Source organism: Patagioenas fasciata, chromosome 2 (genome assembly GCF_037038585.1).
Source record: "Patagioenas fasciata isolate bPatFas1 chromosome 2, bPatFas1.hap1, whole genome shotgun sequence".
Lineage (NCBI taxonomy): Eukaryota > Metazoa > Chordata > Aves > Columbiformes > Columbidae > Patagioenas > Patagioenas fasciata.
In genome coordinates, this window is record NC_092521.1 from 46,173,586 (window position 1) to 46,190,196 (window position 16,611).

At 38.8% G+C, this 16,611-nt stretch overlaps 1 protein-coding gene across 5 annotated transcripts in view; it reads right to left on the reverse strand.

Moving 5' to 3' along the window:
- ASXL3 (ASXL transcriptional regulator 3) overlaps window positions 1-16,611 on the reverse strand; it is a 131,412-nt gene that overhangs the window by 36,676 nt on the left and 78,125 nt on the right. For all 5 annotated transcript variants that reach the window (XM_065830325.2, XM_065830323.2, XM_065830324.2 and 2 more), the window contains 3 exons: window positions 15,321-15,438; window positions 14,273-14,392; window positions 8,066-8,229 (listed from right to left, as the gene is read on the reverse strand). In XM_065830325.2, the coding sequence (XP_065686397.1) occupies window positions 8,066-8,229; window positions 14,273-14,392; window positions 15,321-15,438 (402 nt within the window). The remainder of the gene's footprint in view (window positions 1-8,065; window positions 8,230-14,272; window positions 14,393-15,320; window positions 15,439-16,611) is intronic.

Sequence of the window (16,611 nt, forward strand, 5' to 3'; positions counted from 1 at the left end):
AGGATCACTTCTCCTTGTTCTTTTTTTCACTACACCTGCATCCAACAACCTGTTTCAAGTCCTTGGCTGTCTTCAGAGGCAGAACTGCAAGGAATGTTCTGGTTTCCATCTAATTCTAGTGCAGCCCTACAGTGGCAACACTGGAGGCACTGCAGACCAACTGATCTCAATTATTCACACTTTGCAAGGAGGGAACAGTCGAAAAACTACACACTCCAGTAGCACAATACATCTTTAACAGCCACATAATTTGGAGCATGCCAGTCCCTTGTGTCCATCTATGTCCACATATTAGTTATATGCTCATAACACAGCTCCTAGCACACAGTCTTTTAAAAAGGTGCTTGTGCTTTCCTACTGGCAGGAAAGGGTTTTATATATTATTTTCTCTTTTCAAAGTACTAATAATTTTGGAACTGGTATTGCATACAATGTTCTGTTATTTTAAAGCACTAAAAGCTGTACACTGTACTTTATAAAATATGTTTGGAGGGAAGGACAGGAGAACAAAAGCTTCACTAGTTTGCATCAGAAGAACAAACACGAGCGCAGGGTCTCCCACACACCAGAAGGACTTATGGGGAAGAGATGCTGCAGCATCACGGTTTAAGCCCAGCTGGCAACCGAGCAGCACCCAGCCTGCTCACTTGCTCATCCCCGGTGGGAGGGGGGAGAGAATTGGAAGCGTAGAAGTAAGAAAACTCATTGGTTGAGATAAAAGACAAGTTAACAATTAAAGCAAAAGCTGTGCACAAAAGCAAAGCAAAACAAGGAATTAATTTACTGCTTTCCATGGGCAGGCAGTTGTTCAGCCATCTCCAAGAAAGTTGGGGCTCCATCACGTGTAACTGTTACTTGGTAAAACAAACACCCTAACTCTGAAGGTTCCCCTTTCTTTCTTTCTTCTTCCCCCAGCTTTACATACTGAGCATGATGTCATACCGTACGACATATCCCTTTGGTCAGTTGGGGTCAGCTGTCCCACCTGTGTCCCCTGCCAGCTTCTTGTGCACACTCAGCCTACTTGCTGGTGGGGCAGTGTGAAGAGCAGAAAAGGCCTAGACTCTGTAAGCCCTGCTCAGCAAGACCTAAAACAACCCTGTACTATCAACACTGTTTGCAGCACAAATCCAAAACATGACCCCATAGTATCTACTGTGTACAAAATTAACTCTGTCCCAGCCAAAACCAGCACATTCCAAGACAGCTGCAGCTCTTGTATTTTCAGCTTTCAGTGAGCACGGCACCATTGCTGTGTCCTGTGAGATGTTCTAACTGACTTGAGCCTTGCCACAGACAAAAGCAATTATAATAGTTCTGCTAACACCTCTGAAAAACTTGTTCATAAAGGTGAGACACGCTTTAAGCGTGACAAGAGCTTGTAGCTAGGGCTTTAGAAATGAAACAAGAACACGAATTTTAACAACATGGATCTGACATGGTGGAAAACACCAATTCGCACTTCTGAAATGCAGTGACCGAGCCTGCAGAAATGCAAAAACATGACACTTAATCAAAAACATAATGCTTCCTACTCATATATGTAGAAGTATTGATATTGAGGAGGACCTCTAAGGATTATTACAAACAAGCAAACAAGAATTCCATTACTACATCAATCAGAGCAGTCAGATTGCAATGCAATTGCAGTAAGCCTTACTGAACAGCGCTGGGGCAGCTAAAAGAATATTCCTGTACCTAAAGCCAACAGGGATTTTAGAATAAAATCCTTCAGCCTTCAACTCATGTAAAGCGAAACTGATGTTTGTTGTTAGTACATGACTGTGAAATGTGCAGATACATCATCCATCCAGCTGCGTTTGGTAAAAAAGGTATTAACTTGCAGCACAAGGACGGGGGGCCAGCTGGGGGTAGTAACCTCTCTGAACACCCCTGGCTGGCTGAGCTCAGGAATCAGAGCTCCAGAATCTTCCCAAAAAGGCAGCTTAAATGCTTTGGAAATTCTTCATCCATCTAGTCTATTAGATACTCATATTAAAACTAGCCTATAGAGCTGTACAAATAAAACACATTACAACAATGCCATGCTACCCACATTAACCAATAAAACCAAATAAAAGATGTCAGCTACAGGGAGAAATGTGACATAAAATGACCTTCAATTACTAGACACACAGGGTTGCCAATATAACAGCTTTTAAAATATGCTTAGGTATAGAAAACATATTACATTTAACCTTCTACTGCAAATGTTCTCTGAACTAAGTGCTTTTGTCATAACCTTAAAACTATTTCAGTGTAAAACTCAAACATTTACAAGAACATAATAATAAATATTTGAAAGCTACTTATGATAGCAAATTGAGGACAGCTAAAATGTGCAGTATTGGCAGAAAAGGCAGCTAAGTAAGATAAGGTAACCATTTAGCTACTACTACACAATAGTTCCATGGAGAAAAACATGAAACAAACCTGGGAACAAATAATACACACAGGACTAATTTCTGCAGTTTGATATCTTATTAAGAAAATGCTGGAAAAGTTCAATGGCAAATATAATCCTCAAGTACTGATCAAGTTAAGAAAACAAACAGGAAGATGGTTACACCACTACAAGGAAGGAACCGTAAAACAAAGCTTCACTTACGCTTTTAATATAAATGAATACACAGTAAAATATATTTTTATTACAAAGAATAAAATAAGTACTAAGTGTCAGAATGGCAGATACCAGACCTCTCTCCTTGTCTTTTACAAGGATAACAAATTTGTGCATTATTCATCACCCACTCTCCACTGCAGAACTCCAAATGATGTGCTTGGTGGTAGGAGTAACTCATGCACATCAAAAACAATGGTTACTTTTTGTTATCATTGCTCAAATGGTAGGGACATATATTAAGCTGATTCATAATACGTGACAGCAAAGAGGTTTTGAAATGTAATTCCATGGATAACTTCCCCAGAACAATTTATAACTATTTTAAACAGAACAAGAGAAAAGTCACTAACTGCCTTTTTTCAGTGCAAGGGGAGAGGGAATCTTTGCAAGTTGATAATGAACCTGAAGTGCACACATCAACCTAAACTGAGTAGGCCAGATGTGCCAAACTCATTTTCACCAGGGGCCGCATCAGCCTCGTGGTTGCCTTCAAGAGGCCGAATGTCATTTTTGGACTGTATGAATGTAGAACACAGTCCTAAAATGACATTCGGCCCTTTGAAGGCAACCGCAAGGCTGATGCGGCCCTGGTGAAAATGAGTTTGGGACCCCTGGAGTAGGCCAAGACAGAAACACAGAACCTGCACTGACCTTAAAATGGAAGGATGATGTAAAGCCACTACATAACAATAATACTAGCACTGACCAGAGAGACAGTTATTATTTTGGAATTCACTGATGTAAAAATTTAAAAAAAAAAAAAAAAATTAAGGTGGGGCTTGACTCATTTTAGAGTCTTTTGATTGTTAACTCATGTTTTTGTTTTTAGTAGACTGGCTTACTATAAACCTGAAATATTGACAGGCACTTCTGCAATATTACCTGGTTTAAGTATTTCCTTAAGACTATTTAAGTTCAGAATTTAAATTTTAAGTTAGTACCTTGACTATCTATAAACTGTAGGTTGATTCAGAAAATAAGAAGATTGCTAAATTTCTCTCATAAAACAAGTAAAGCTATGACAAGACAGAAATTTTACTAGGATATCCTCTACTGTTTTAAATGCTCTTTATGAGTAAGCTGTGCCAGATAAAATGGCATTGCAACCTAACACACAGGTCTGAGGAGGTTTTGAGATCCTTCATGGGTGTTTTTGTAGGAGGAAATTCCCATCATAAGTGAAAGGGCAGGGGCAGCACAAACCACAAGAGTATCAGAAGAATCCAATATTACCATAAGAGAAAATATAAGACAGAGAATTAAATTCTCAAAGATCAGAAAGTTTTTAAGCATTAGTAGAGTCTGGAAACGCACATTTTTTTTTTCAGGACATTCAGGAATGAACATTTTGTTTAGCTCTATAAGGATGAGTAAAATCACTTAAGCTTTCTGCTATTATTTAGACAAAGCAGCACTTTTCTTCTTGCAAGTTTACTACACAGGTGTATTTCCCTTCCTTTTGCCCATATCCCAGTGCTGACAGCAGGAATTTGATTCCCCAGTAGCAGCAACAAGGAAAGCTGCACGACAAGATATTGCCAGTTGCAACTCCTTTTCAGCAACCTGTCATACAGACCTGTTAGTCATCCTTGCACAACATACGCTGTTTAATTAATATTTAAAGAGGCACTGATGCAGCATAGAAATCTAGATAAAGAGAGAAACTTCCTGCTTTGAAGATTATAGTTGCTGAGAAGTGGTCAGGAAGGCTTCTGTCACATGTAATTATCGTTTTGATGTATTAATATTAGAAGCAGGTATTTCTTTGACAAAAATACCATTGTTCTTCAGCCGTAGAATGTTTTAATTAGAGCTGAAACCAAAACTACTTCGCTGGGATTCGTGACAACTGAAATCTTTTGTTCGGAGACTTTGCTTTCCATACAGTTTCTATACCTACATGTTTTCTTCATTGCCAGCTCAGTAATCTAGGTCTCCTGAGGGACCACCCAACAGGCTTCTGTATCAGCTGACCTTTAAGGCTTTTGAGCCTTTGAGTCTATATAGATTAAAAAAGAACTGAAAATCAGGATGTTCAAATTTCAGACATGAGGTTCTAGTATCCAGTGATGCAACATTTGGAGCAGTCTGCTAAACAGACAAGTCTGGGTCACGGCTGCTTCTTTGAACTATTTCACTCAGAACTCAAACAAAAGCAAATAAAGTTGTTGATAAAACATATCTGCCATAACTGCCAACTTGCTCCAATTTCTTTTATTATCATTTTGAATACAGAGAATTACACACAGCCCTCATTGCTTCTGAAATAAAATTTAAACTAATTTGCGATCTGAAATCACTTTCAAGTGTGAATGATGATACAATTTATCTTTTCCTAAAGAAAAAAAAAGGCAATGATCCTACACTTTCACTTTGTCAAAAATCCAGCTAGAATAGGAAAAATGACAGCACCGACATTAGCAGAGTTGTTTTCAACTTCTTCGATTCTGGGCCATCTTTCCTAAGGGCATTTCTTCCATGGGCTCCCATGGCTCTTGTTCCATAAGAGCCTCCTGTGCTCCCTGATAGCAACCACAAAACTTGAATACGAAAGAAAAATCAGAAAGCACAACTCATTAAGCCCTTGACTTGGGCCTGAACTTCTTTTGAACATACTAGACTAACCAGGGTTGAGAGAGAAGTCATTTATTAACAATAAACAGTTGGCATGCAGAAAACCAAAAAAACCCTCAACACCTCCCCGCCCCCAACAACGACAACAATAACAAAAAACAAAAAAACCCTCAACTCCCGTAACTAATGGTTTCTAAAAATGCTTATTCAAACTGACACATGCCTGAGAAGTTTCAGCTCAGTACGATTTAAGGAGGAGGAGTTGTACCACCCAGAAAAATGGTGTTTATGACAGAAATGACAAAGGATCATTCATCATAGGATTTTCCTATGTGGAGCAGTAATAAAGTCCAAATGAGACTGCACTTCATTAGTAATTTATTTCATAGATCACTATATATACACAAATAGCATAACTCTATTACAGTTTAATGGTGTCATTCATTACAGTACTTCACATACTATATCCACATGATGACACAGAAATGCAGCCTTCTCTGGGGAAGACAGCGGCTGCCAACTGCAGAGCCGCGCATGGGGAAGAAACGCTTCAGAGCCAGAAGAGCAGAAGCAGGAATTCTCAGGCCCAACAAGGACAATATAAAACAATGAAACCAAACCCTCAGAGATGGGCAGCTAAGTCAAATAATAGTTTTATCCCATTTCTGCTTGCCCGATGCCCCATTTGATTCAGACAGCAGAAACAAAAGGAAGACTCAATACTCTTGCCTTGTCCAGTCAGACACTGACTCCCACCAGAGCTCCCTGGCTGGAATTGTCTCTCCCCCTCACTTAATCCTTGGGCGCTACACTGGCGTTTTCCACTTGCCACAGGAAGGAAAAGAATATCAGTTCAATTGCTTTCATCAGTCTGTATCTGGGATGCTGCTCTTTAGGCAGAGCAAAGGACATCTTCTCAGATATCAAGATGAAATTCTTCCTCTACTAAGAACTCCAGAACGTGAAGATTTGGGGCACACCACTGATATTTCACTCCCCATCAGAAAACAATCCTCACACTATCACACTTAGAGGCCAGCCATTTCCATTAATGTTCCAGAGATAAATGGAGACTCCTGCCTTCCAAACGCACATTAAAATAAGGTACACTACACAAACCCACAGAATGCTGTGAGAGACGACAGACAGAAGGACACCTGTAAAAGTCCTATGACAACAGTTTTTTGTGACTTGTTTGCTTGTGAAGTAACAGTGCCCAGTTATGTAGTGTTGGGCTTTTGAAATAAACACCTGCAATGTATGCATTATATGAACACTTTCTGAAATAAAAAAGAAATGCACTGCTTTTAAGTAGTGAGGTATGATTAAATCCAACAAACATTCTCTCGATTTTCTTGCCAAAAACCTGCTTCAGGAGCCCTGATAAGAAGGCAAATGACTTGTCAGTTCTAGAGAGTACATTTTGAAAAATAAATTTTGAAGTAAGAAACTTCTAAATAAGGCTCCTATACTTGAAATGTAATTCATGAACACTGGCATCTTTGATGGTTGGAGAGAAAACATCATTTTATATAGCAGATTTTTTAAAATCTCTTCTGGTAAGTTAAATAGAAAGAGAAAAAAATCAAAACTATCAGGAAAATATTTGCTGGGTATTAAGTTCAAATCTGTTTTGCAGCACAGAGAAAGGTTCTCTTAAAATTTGCAAATTCTGACTTTGACTGCCTTGTGGGAGCTTCAAAATAAATACATTTTCATTGTTTCTTCTATGGCTCTGTTTTCTAATGTTCTTTTTCAAGTATTCCATTATCAAAGTGCATAATTTTAGTCTACAACATACAGTATTGAGTAACTGCACATCAATACAATTTTTCTTCCTCTTTTGTCTCATATTGCATTGCTTTCCCCTGTGCTACTCTGGTACACACTAACTACTAACACTTTAAGAAATAAAACCACAGTATTTTAAAATACTGATTTAAGATGCAGGTTTTAATCAGTCATTTAAGTGACCAGCATTGTCTAGTTATTACAGAAAAAGAGGGATACTGACCATCTGCAAAAAATACAACTTACCCTGCTTGGGTAAGTTGATGTGTCTGAATTAAGTACATGAGTACTCCCCATTGAAATTGGTAAGACTGTTAAAATTTGGAAGTGAGGCAAGTACATAAATGAAATTGTTTTGGGCTCTCTTTGCTATTTTAACTGCTAGACATGCTGGGAAGATTTTTTTCTTGCTTTAATAAACCTGCAATCTGACCAACAAATGTGGGAAGGACCAACCATTGTAGGAAACAACATGAAATTGAACTTTTATTTCCACTCTGCTACTCCCCAAATCATTCTCCTCAACAGAACTGATTAACAACCCATATGAGCCTACAGTTGTGAGCTCTGAACAAGAAGATCCTTACAAAAGGTGTGAATGAATCGATTCAGTGCACTGGAGCTGCGCAGATGTGTAGGTAGGCATGCAGAAAAGGAAGGAGGAGAAGAAACTCACAGAACTAATATTGACCTGGACATTGCTGGCAGAGTGCCCAGGAGGACCACAGATGAAAAGAGATACAGCGTAAATAAGTCCTGAAGATGAGAAGTTTATTGTCAGCACCATAGGTAGTAAAGTTAATTAAGAGATTTGGCAAGTTCAGAAGATCTGCTGGCCAGTTTCCATTTAGACAAATCAGGGAGCTGTACAGTTTTCAGAAGGGAAGGAAGCAGGGGCTGGTTGACACTTATATAATCTCCACAGTCATTCTACATCTAACCGTTTTGCCTAAGAAAGCATGGACGTTTTCTTCTTATTCTTTCCTGGAACAATTCCTAGCCAACAAAATCAGCCTATGCAAACACACTATAAAAAAAGTCTCATTAAAGAAAGAAACATTGCATGATGCTACTTACCTGCCTGTCTACTTCTGGAAGCAAAAGCAGGAGGTATTGTTGAAAATGCTGAGGTAAAGAAGCAAAGGTGTGTTTATTTATTAAAGCCCTCAGGTTAGTGTTCACTAGAATAGATCCTGGTGTTTCTATGTCAATATCCTCAGCTTTGGTCCATTTCAAATGTCCTAGAGTAAATAAACAAGAAATAACTTTAAACATAAATAAAGAAGAGAGTAAGAACAATTCTTCTTTTTAAGCTTTTAGCTTTTATTTTATAATACAGTAAGTTCCAGAGAAACAGTACTTTGAGAAGGGTTACACAGCCTTTTATATGCATCTTAACAACTTATTTTATATTCCCTGTATTTGTCTCCCGAGCTCTTATAGGATCCATGTTTGAGTCAGCACCACAGCTGACATTTGCTTATTTCCAGCTCAAGAGACCAACCCAGCTTAGAAGCAGCAGAAAATTTTCCTGTCATGTCATCAACATAAATACAAGCATCTATTTCCAAGGAAAATGCTGCTTGACAAGGCTGACGCGAATCAGTCATTATGGACTGCTTCTTTCACTGCTCTCTGTGTCTGCAGCACACCTATGGCCTATGTAACTTGGCCCACAGTACCTGCTAAAAGCTGCCTGTGTGAACAGACAGTGATTACAGAGATGAGAATATTTAATGTGTTGTCTGAAAACATGCATTTTTTCAGAGTTTTCGTAAGAACTCATGATCTAAAAGCATCAACACGTGGAAGGCAGAAGTAGGAACTACCTGTTTAAAAAACAGGGTGTGTGCGGAAAAATACAAGCCCCAGAATGAGTAAGATAAAGACTCAGCAGAGGGAAGGGGAAAGATATAAATGGCTGATGCACAGGGGTTCAGAACAATGTCTTTGTACTGTCCACAGTCAATAGCAAAGGTTACGAGCTTAAACTATTGCACAGTAAGAAATACTTCTGTTGAGATACTGGTAAAAGAAAGCTTTCAACCACCAAGGACAAGGAGACATTGGATTAGATCCATAAGGAGGCATTGCAGTGTCCATCATGGAAATAATAGAAATCTGTAAGAAAATGATAGACAAATTCCTGTCAGGAATGACAGACATGTAACTGATTTTGGCCTATGGCTGATGAAGAAATTAGATGACCACTGGAGGTCCCATCTGGTCTCATTTTGTTATCATTTCTCAGATAACATTTAAAAGATACTTTTTAAACACACTTACAGAGTAATTAGTGCTACCTGCTTCACGGTACATACATACTTCTACTATCTTTTTTTTCTCTTGGTTTTAACATCTTATGATGCTCAATATAGAAATGGAAGAAGTGAGGAGTCCAAGTGTCTGGAAAACTTCAGAAGCTTTTAAGACCCTCCCAGGACACTCCTTCAGGTTTTGGTCCGTTGTACTTTCAAATATTTTAAAGATGCTATCAAAGGAGTCTTAACTTGATCATAAACAAACTCCTGCAATGTTAAAACAAAACAAAAGAATATTCCACTGCTATGAGCAATGATGGCACTTGGCATGCACATAGGACCTCTCAGCAATGATTAGAGCTGACATGTTAAGAAGAATAAACATATTTTACAAATGGGGGAAATTCAGCATACTGATTATTAGGAACTTCTCAAATGCTATAAACTATTTAACAGTAACACTCATAAAAACAATCACAGATTCACAGAATCACAGAATGTCAGGGATTGGAAAGGACCTCGAAAGATCATCCTCCTGCCAATCCTCCTGACAGAGAAGAAACACTTAGATGAGGTTACACAGGAATGTGTCTGGGCAAATTTTGAATGTCTCCAGAGAAGGAGACTCCACAACCTCCCTGGGCAGCCTGTTCCAGTGTTCTGTCACCCTCACTGAGAAGAAGTTTCTTCTCATATTTAAGTAGAACCTCCTGTGTTCCAGTTTGTAGCCAGTGCCCCTTGTCCTGTCATTGGTTGTCACCGAGAAGAGCCTGGCTCCATCCTCGTGACACTCACCCTTTATATATTTATAAACATTAATGAGGTCACTCCTCAGTCTCCTCTTCTCCAAGCTAAAGAGACCCAGCTCCCTCAGCCTTTCCTCCTATGGGAGATGCTCCACACCTCTAATCATCTTTGTTGCTCTGCGCTGGATTCTCTCCAGCAGTTCCCTGTCCTTCTTGAACTGAGGGCCCCAGAACTGGACACAATATTCCAGATGCGGTCTCACTAGGGCAGAGTAGAGGGGAAGGAGAACCTCTCTTGACCTACTAACCACCCCCCTTCTAATACACCCCAGGATGCCATTGGCCTTCCTGGCCATAAGGGCACAGTGCTGGCTCATGGTCATCCTGCTGTCCACCAGGACCCCCAGGTCCCTTTCCCCTGCACTGCTCTCCAGCAGGTCATTCTCCAACTTATACTGGAACCTGGGGTTGTTCCTGCCCAGATGCAAGACTCTACAATTGGCCTTGGTTATATTTGATTAAATTTTTCCCCACCCAAAGAGAAGTTATTCCATCACCTTTCCAGGGGTGGAGGTGAGGCTGACCAGTCTATAGTTACCTGGGTCCTCCTTCTTGCCCTTTTTGAAGACTGGAGTGACATTTGCTTTCCTCCAGTCCTCAGGCACCTCTCCCATTTCCCACGACCTTGCAAAGATGATAGAGAGTGTTCTAGCAATGACTTCAGCCAGCTCCCTCAGCACCCGTGGGTGCATCCCATCTGGACCCATGGATTTGTGGATATCCAGATTGCTTAATTGCTCCCTAACCCAGTCCTCATCAACTAAGGCAAACTCCTCCATTGTCCTGACATCCTCTGGGGCCTCAAGGGTACGGGGCTCCTCAGGACAGCCTCCAGCAGAGTAGACAGAGACAAAGAAGGCATTCAGTAACTCTGCCTTCTCTGTATCTTCTGTCACCAGGGCACCCACCTCGTTCATCAGTGGGCCTACATTGCCTCTGGTGTTAGTTTTATCTGGCACATATTTGAAGAAGCTCTTTCTGTTGTTCTTGACCCCTCTAGCATGTTTAATTCTAAGGAGGCCTTAGCTTTGCTAGTTGCCTCCCTATATCCTCTGACAACAGCCTTATATTCTTCTCAAGTGGCCAGCCCCTCCTTCCATGATCTGTAAACACTCCTCTTCCATGTGAGCTTACCCAGCAGTTCCCTGTTTTGCCATGCAGGTCTCCTGGTTCCCTTCCTTGACTTCCTACGTGCCATTATGCTTTAGATTTCTTGAAAGGCCTATTGTGGTCTCCTCTGAAAGGTTATAACATCACCCACAAAATGTACAAATGAAAGAAAATGCAGTAGATTTTCAAATTCTAAAAGCTCCCCTTCAACTATAGGCTCCCACAAACATCCTTGCAATTTCCTTTTACTTTTCAGCAGACAATACTAAGTGAATGAGACAAGGATTACTTTGCACTCAGCACAACATAACCTTTTCCAACACTGTATTTCAGTACAGCAAAGACTCCAGTAAAAACAAATGAATGCCCTGTTTTAAAGGACAATCATACACAAGAAGTGCTCATTCTCATGAATGCATCACAATAAAGTGTCCTCACCATCTGTTCTACCCACTAAATATAAATGCAAAAAAGAACACAGTCCCCAAGCGTAACACAATTAGTATGATAGTATGATGTATCTGATTTTAATGCCGGTATGTATAATCCTTTCTTTAATCAATACAGAATACATATTCTCATCTTCTAAGTGACTCCAAATTGGAGTAACATTTTTCCCAGCTAACTCTTAATATCCTATGGAAGGACATCCACATAGAGATGATACAAAATAAATCAAGTTATATGACTGCAAAGTCAGTAACATATTTCAGTGGCAGATGTTTAAATAGTGTGAAAAACCCAAGACAGTATCAGAAAGGCAAATCTTATTCTGTGTGCCTGAGTCACACATTTTCTGATTTATTTGACCTGCTACTGCTTACAGGCTACAATGGAGGTTTTATCAACTTGTGAAAAAATATGCGTATTATTCCCATGATGACAGGCCAGTGGCTCACTGTAGATGCCCAGTATAGCCATACTTAAGAAAAACAAAATCTGCTCAGAACAACGAATTCTCTCTCCTGCACCCTTCCTATGGCTAATTTAGGACCTTCACTGCAGGTCTCAAGTTTGTAATCAGATTTAGCAAAGTGTCTGGGACTAGCATAGCAAGTAGTAATTCTGATGAATACAACAAAGGTATGCCACTACTGCATAGCGAATCGTAACTTTGAGGGGAGTTCATAACAAAGCACAGGCCAATATTTTTATATTGTTTTCCACACAGAAAGCCATTTTGAATCCTTAGAGCTGCTACCAGAGTTTGGGGAGAATTGCTGCCCACTATCAGAAACAGAATCTGGAAGACGAGAGACAAACTCAAGTTTAAACCTTGGAAAGCAAGAGATTGTCTCAAACATAGAGAACGAATTATGAAAAGGTTGGGAGCACTGTGGTTCTACATCAAGGTATAAAGATCAAAATAGGGAAAGGACAGAAATCACATAGTTGACAGGATCAGTTAACTAAAAGGGGAAAAAGTAATAATATTTAATGGGAGCTCAGACAGTCTACCAAACACAACATGCAGTGAATGTTGGGCAAATCAGCAAAGTTTCAGAAAAACCATTAATTTCTGGAACTGGATCACGCACTATGTAGGACACTGGACCTGTTCTCACAGACACTCAACAAGTGTTCCATTAGTATCCCAAGAAACATGTCATAGGAAAAATATTTTAGCAGGTACAAGAATAGAAACCCTTAAGCCTTACACAAAGTTCTCTGCATTCCAAGTGTAGTGTCCCAAAAGGCCAGAGGACTTTTTCTGAAATCCACAAAAAATCTAATGAAATCACTCTACATTCGGTATTGTTGGCCAACAGCTGATGAAGTATCTGGCAATGGAGAGGAATGTATACACCAAACTATTTATCTCAGTCTTCAATGTAGAGAAAAGTTACAGGAAATAATTGAAAATTGAATGTATCTTTCTACAGCAAAAGCTGTAATACCGAAGGAGCATTTTTAGTTTTGAATAATACCATTTGATCAGCATAGAGAACTAGCTGCTCATCTGAGACTGATGAATAATCCACAGAAAGATTATATATGAAAGCAAAGTACACTTCCATGAGAGGCTGTGATACAATAAGGTTGGTGGGAAACAGTTCACCAGGAACTGGCAATAGCATGTTTAACAATTAACCTGTGATATTTAGGAAGTAAAGTACCTTCAGGCTATTTTACAGAATCATTATATATTAAAATGGGACTAGGCTAGATCATCAGTAAAGAAGAACGATCGTATCACCACAAAGACAGACATGAAATAATTTTTAGGATGATCCAGCCACTACAAAAAGCTTGTTTGTTGATTTTTCCAATATGGCCACATTGCAAAAGACTTCTCTAAAAGATTTGTCAGTGTGCTGAATGCATGAAGTCCTTTGTAAAGATAAACAGTTACGTAATTATTCTACTTTACTTTAGCCAAGACAAGAGTCTTAGTGAACACTACGTTTTCTGCTCCTTAGGGAACATTTCCAATTATATTTCATGCAGAGCAGGAAAATCTGCCTATCACATTGAGCTACTGAGAATTTACTCTTAGCATCTCTTTAGAGAAAATTCTTCATTAATTACAGATCATCATCCATGAATCTTGCTAAAAAACACAGAAAATAAAACCAGAAACTGCATCTATCACCTCAAGAGATGTAGCTTCAAAATAATTAAGGATCCAACTGAAGAAACAAATCAACCAAAGCAAGAGAATCAACCAAATCTCTATATAACACAGAATAATGCAAATGAAGAACAGAGGGTTAACTTATAATAGAGTAGGTAAGTAAGCAAATATGCTATTATCTTTGGGAATAAAGGTGTATCAGATTTCAAGTAAATTCACCAAGAGGAATCTTTGTGACACCCTGCCCCCATAAATCATAAGGCAATCATCAGAAGCTAATTGCTAAATGACCTCTCTGCCTGCAGTTGCTTAGGTCTGACAAACTTCAAAAAGCAACTCCAGAAAAGCATTCTGGGGAGAAAAAATTGCCCATGGATTTTCCAGGAAGCCAGAAAGAAAGATGTCTTCTTGAGAAAGGGTCAGCTGCTTTGAAACAGAGACAGATACACCAGAAAAATAAAACTCTTTGAGAATACAGACTTTAGAAAAATATCAGTATTACAATAACAAGTAAGATAGTTATTTTACTCACCTAAACCAGATTTTTTTAACCTCTTTAAGTGCTGGCTTGTTTGTTTTCCAGTTGGAGACTTTTGCCCATGTTTCATCTCTTTATCAGAACCATCTGCTTCACCATTTTTAGATTCAGATCCTTAGGAAAAAATAAAAATCCCCAAACATGATACTGATGCACTTGTACCAACAATCCCCCCCCCAGCGCCCCTTGCACTGCAAACAAAACAAAAATAGAATTAAAAAAAACTTGACATCTACTTGCTCAAAGGCAATACACCTTTCTGGTCACAATACAATTCCTCATCATCAGAGGAAATGGAAGTAAAAGCTCAATAAATCAATTAAGTGCTGAAAAGTAAAGTTTACTGAACACCACAGTCAATAAAAATGGTCACTGATCTAATAAAAATAATGTTTTCCTATAATGCCCAAGAGACATCTTTAAAAATATTTTAACCTCAAGTTATGTGGCAGCAAAGCAATCTAAAGGCAAAGAAAGATCATTTCTTTGTGAAGAAACATTTATAGAAGAGATATGCCTGGAAATACAATTGTCAATTTGTGTTAAACACAGAGATATAAATGTGTTAAAATGAAGCAACTTAACCACCAGAACTATAAAAGTCAAGGTTATGCTGCAGTGATGAGCGTGGTACCAGAAGAAAAGCTAACAAAAGGATCTGAGTATTGCAGTGCAGAACTGAGACACAAATTTACATTCACAGAGAAGCTTGCCTTTATTTCCCCCCCACCTCCCCTTCTTATGGCATTGAATACCAGCATGTGGTCCTCCATTAGAGTTCCAGAGCCAAACAAAATGTTAATTTGCATTCCTTTAAAGCGGCTGCTATTACCGATTGTCATTTTACTGTGTCTTCAGTTCTTTATTAAAAAAACCCCACATCCTTGAGACACCAGATTTGATAAGCAAATAATAATGTTAAACAAAGCCACCAAGTGGAAATATTATTTCAGCAGTTCCACATTCTGTATGCTACACAGCTGACTCAGAGGAAGGTTCTGTGACCAGAGCCGATCTTGCAAACGGTCCTTTAGCTATTTACCTGAAGGTGAATCCGACTGTTCATCAGACACCTTTAATGGTGTCAAAACAACACGAGGAACAGTCTTGTTTACCATCATTGAGACTCCATTTCTTCTTTTCTGCTGTTGTCTTAAAGCCTACAAAAATGATAACAAAACATAAAAATGTAACAAAAAATAATGCTTATAAGTGAATTACATGAGACATTTCTCTACCATTAAACTGAATCTCTTAAAATAAGCATCATTTACATAGCTACTGCCTTGCCAGACTTCACACTTGTCCCCTTTATGTCATTTTCCTTTAAAACATAAAATCAGGCTTTGGTTAGAAAGAGAAAGATGCACCTCAGATCATTTTCCAATACAGTTTTGACAACAAAGAAGCACATAACTGTTTGCTCTACCTTAACAGCACAACATGATAACCCATGGAACGTGAAAGTAAGACTTCCAAGTGAAAAAAATGTAAAATAAATGTTTCAAAACCAGAATAAAAATATATATGTCTGCACATCTCTCGCAGGTGCATCCTCTCCAGTATAGTGCTCAGTCAATCAAGTTAACACAGAGTGTCATCAGTATGTACAGCATGTAAGGACTACAGTATTGATGCACTCACTGAGCCGTGAGTAGTGCTGCACAAAATCACTGAACATGGCAGGAATCATTTATTTTTGTGAAGGGAATCAGTCCTAATCTTAGAAACCTTGCAGCACTTGGCTTCTGTCTGCTTGACTTTGGGCATTAACCTTCAGAACACGAACACAATGGTGTTCTAGCAAATCTGGGGAAAATTGATACAAGAATAAATCTCTATAAATGAGAGTGCTTTGTGCTTCATAAATGGATCGAATACAGGGTTGATAATGTAATATGAAATATTTAAAGATTAGAAATAGCAAATACCTGCCAGACTATTTTATATGGAAAATGATATCTGATTCAAAAGATCTTACAACATACAAATATGAACACTTGCCAATTAATACATTTGCAAGCATTAAAATTCTGGAATTAATCAGATGGGCTGGGCTTAATACAGATCTCTCCTATCCTCCTGTCTATTTTTCTCCAATCTTACTGTGCACTCCCTTTTTATAACTGTGATTTGTGTTATGATCTTGGCAGAGATTTATTAAAGTAATACTATATGAACAAGGAATGTGTTTGATAAGAATTATCCCTGTAGGTTTAGGAGTATGAACGACTGATGCCTTATAAGGTTTAAGTCTGTAACTTCAATTAGTCTGTAATATCTTTCCAAAATGTTCACATAGCTGAATAAAAAAAAGCATTCTGAAAAAAAAA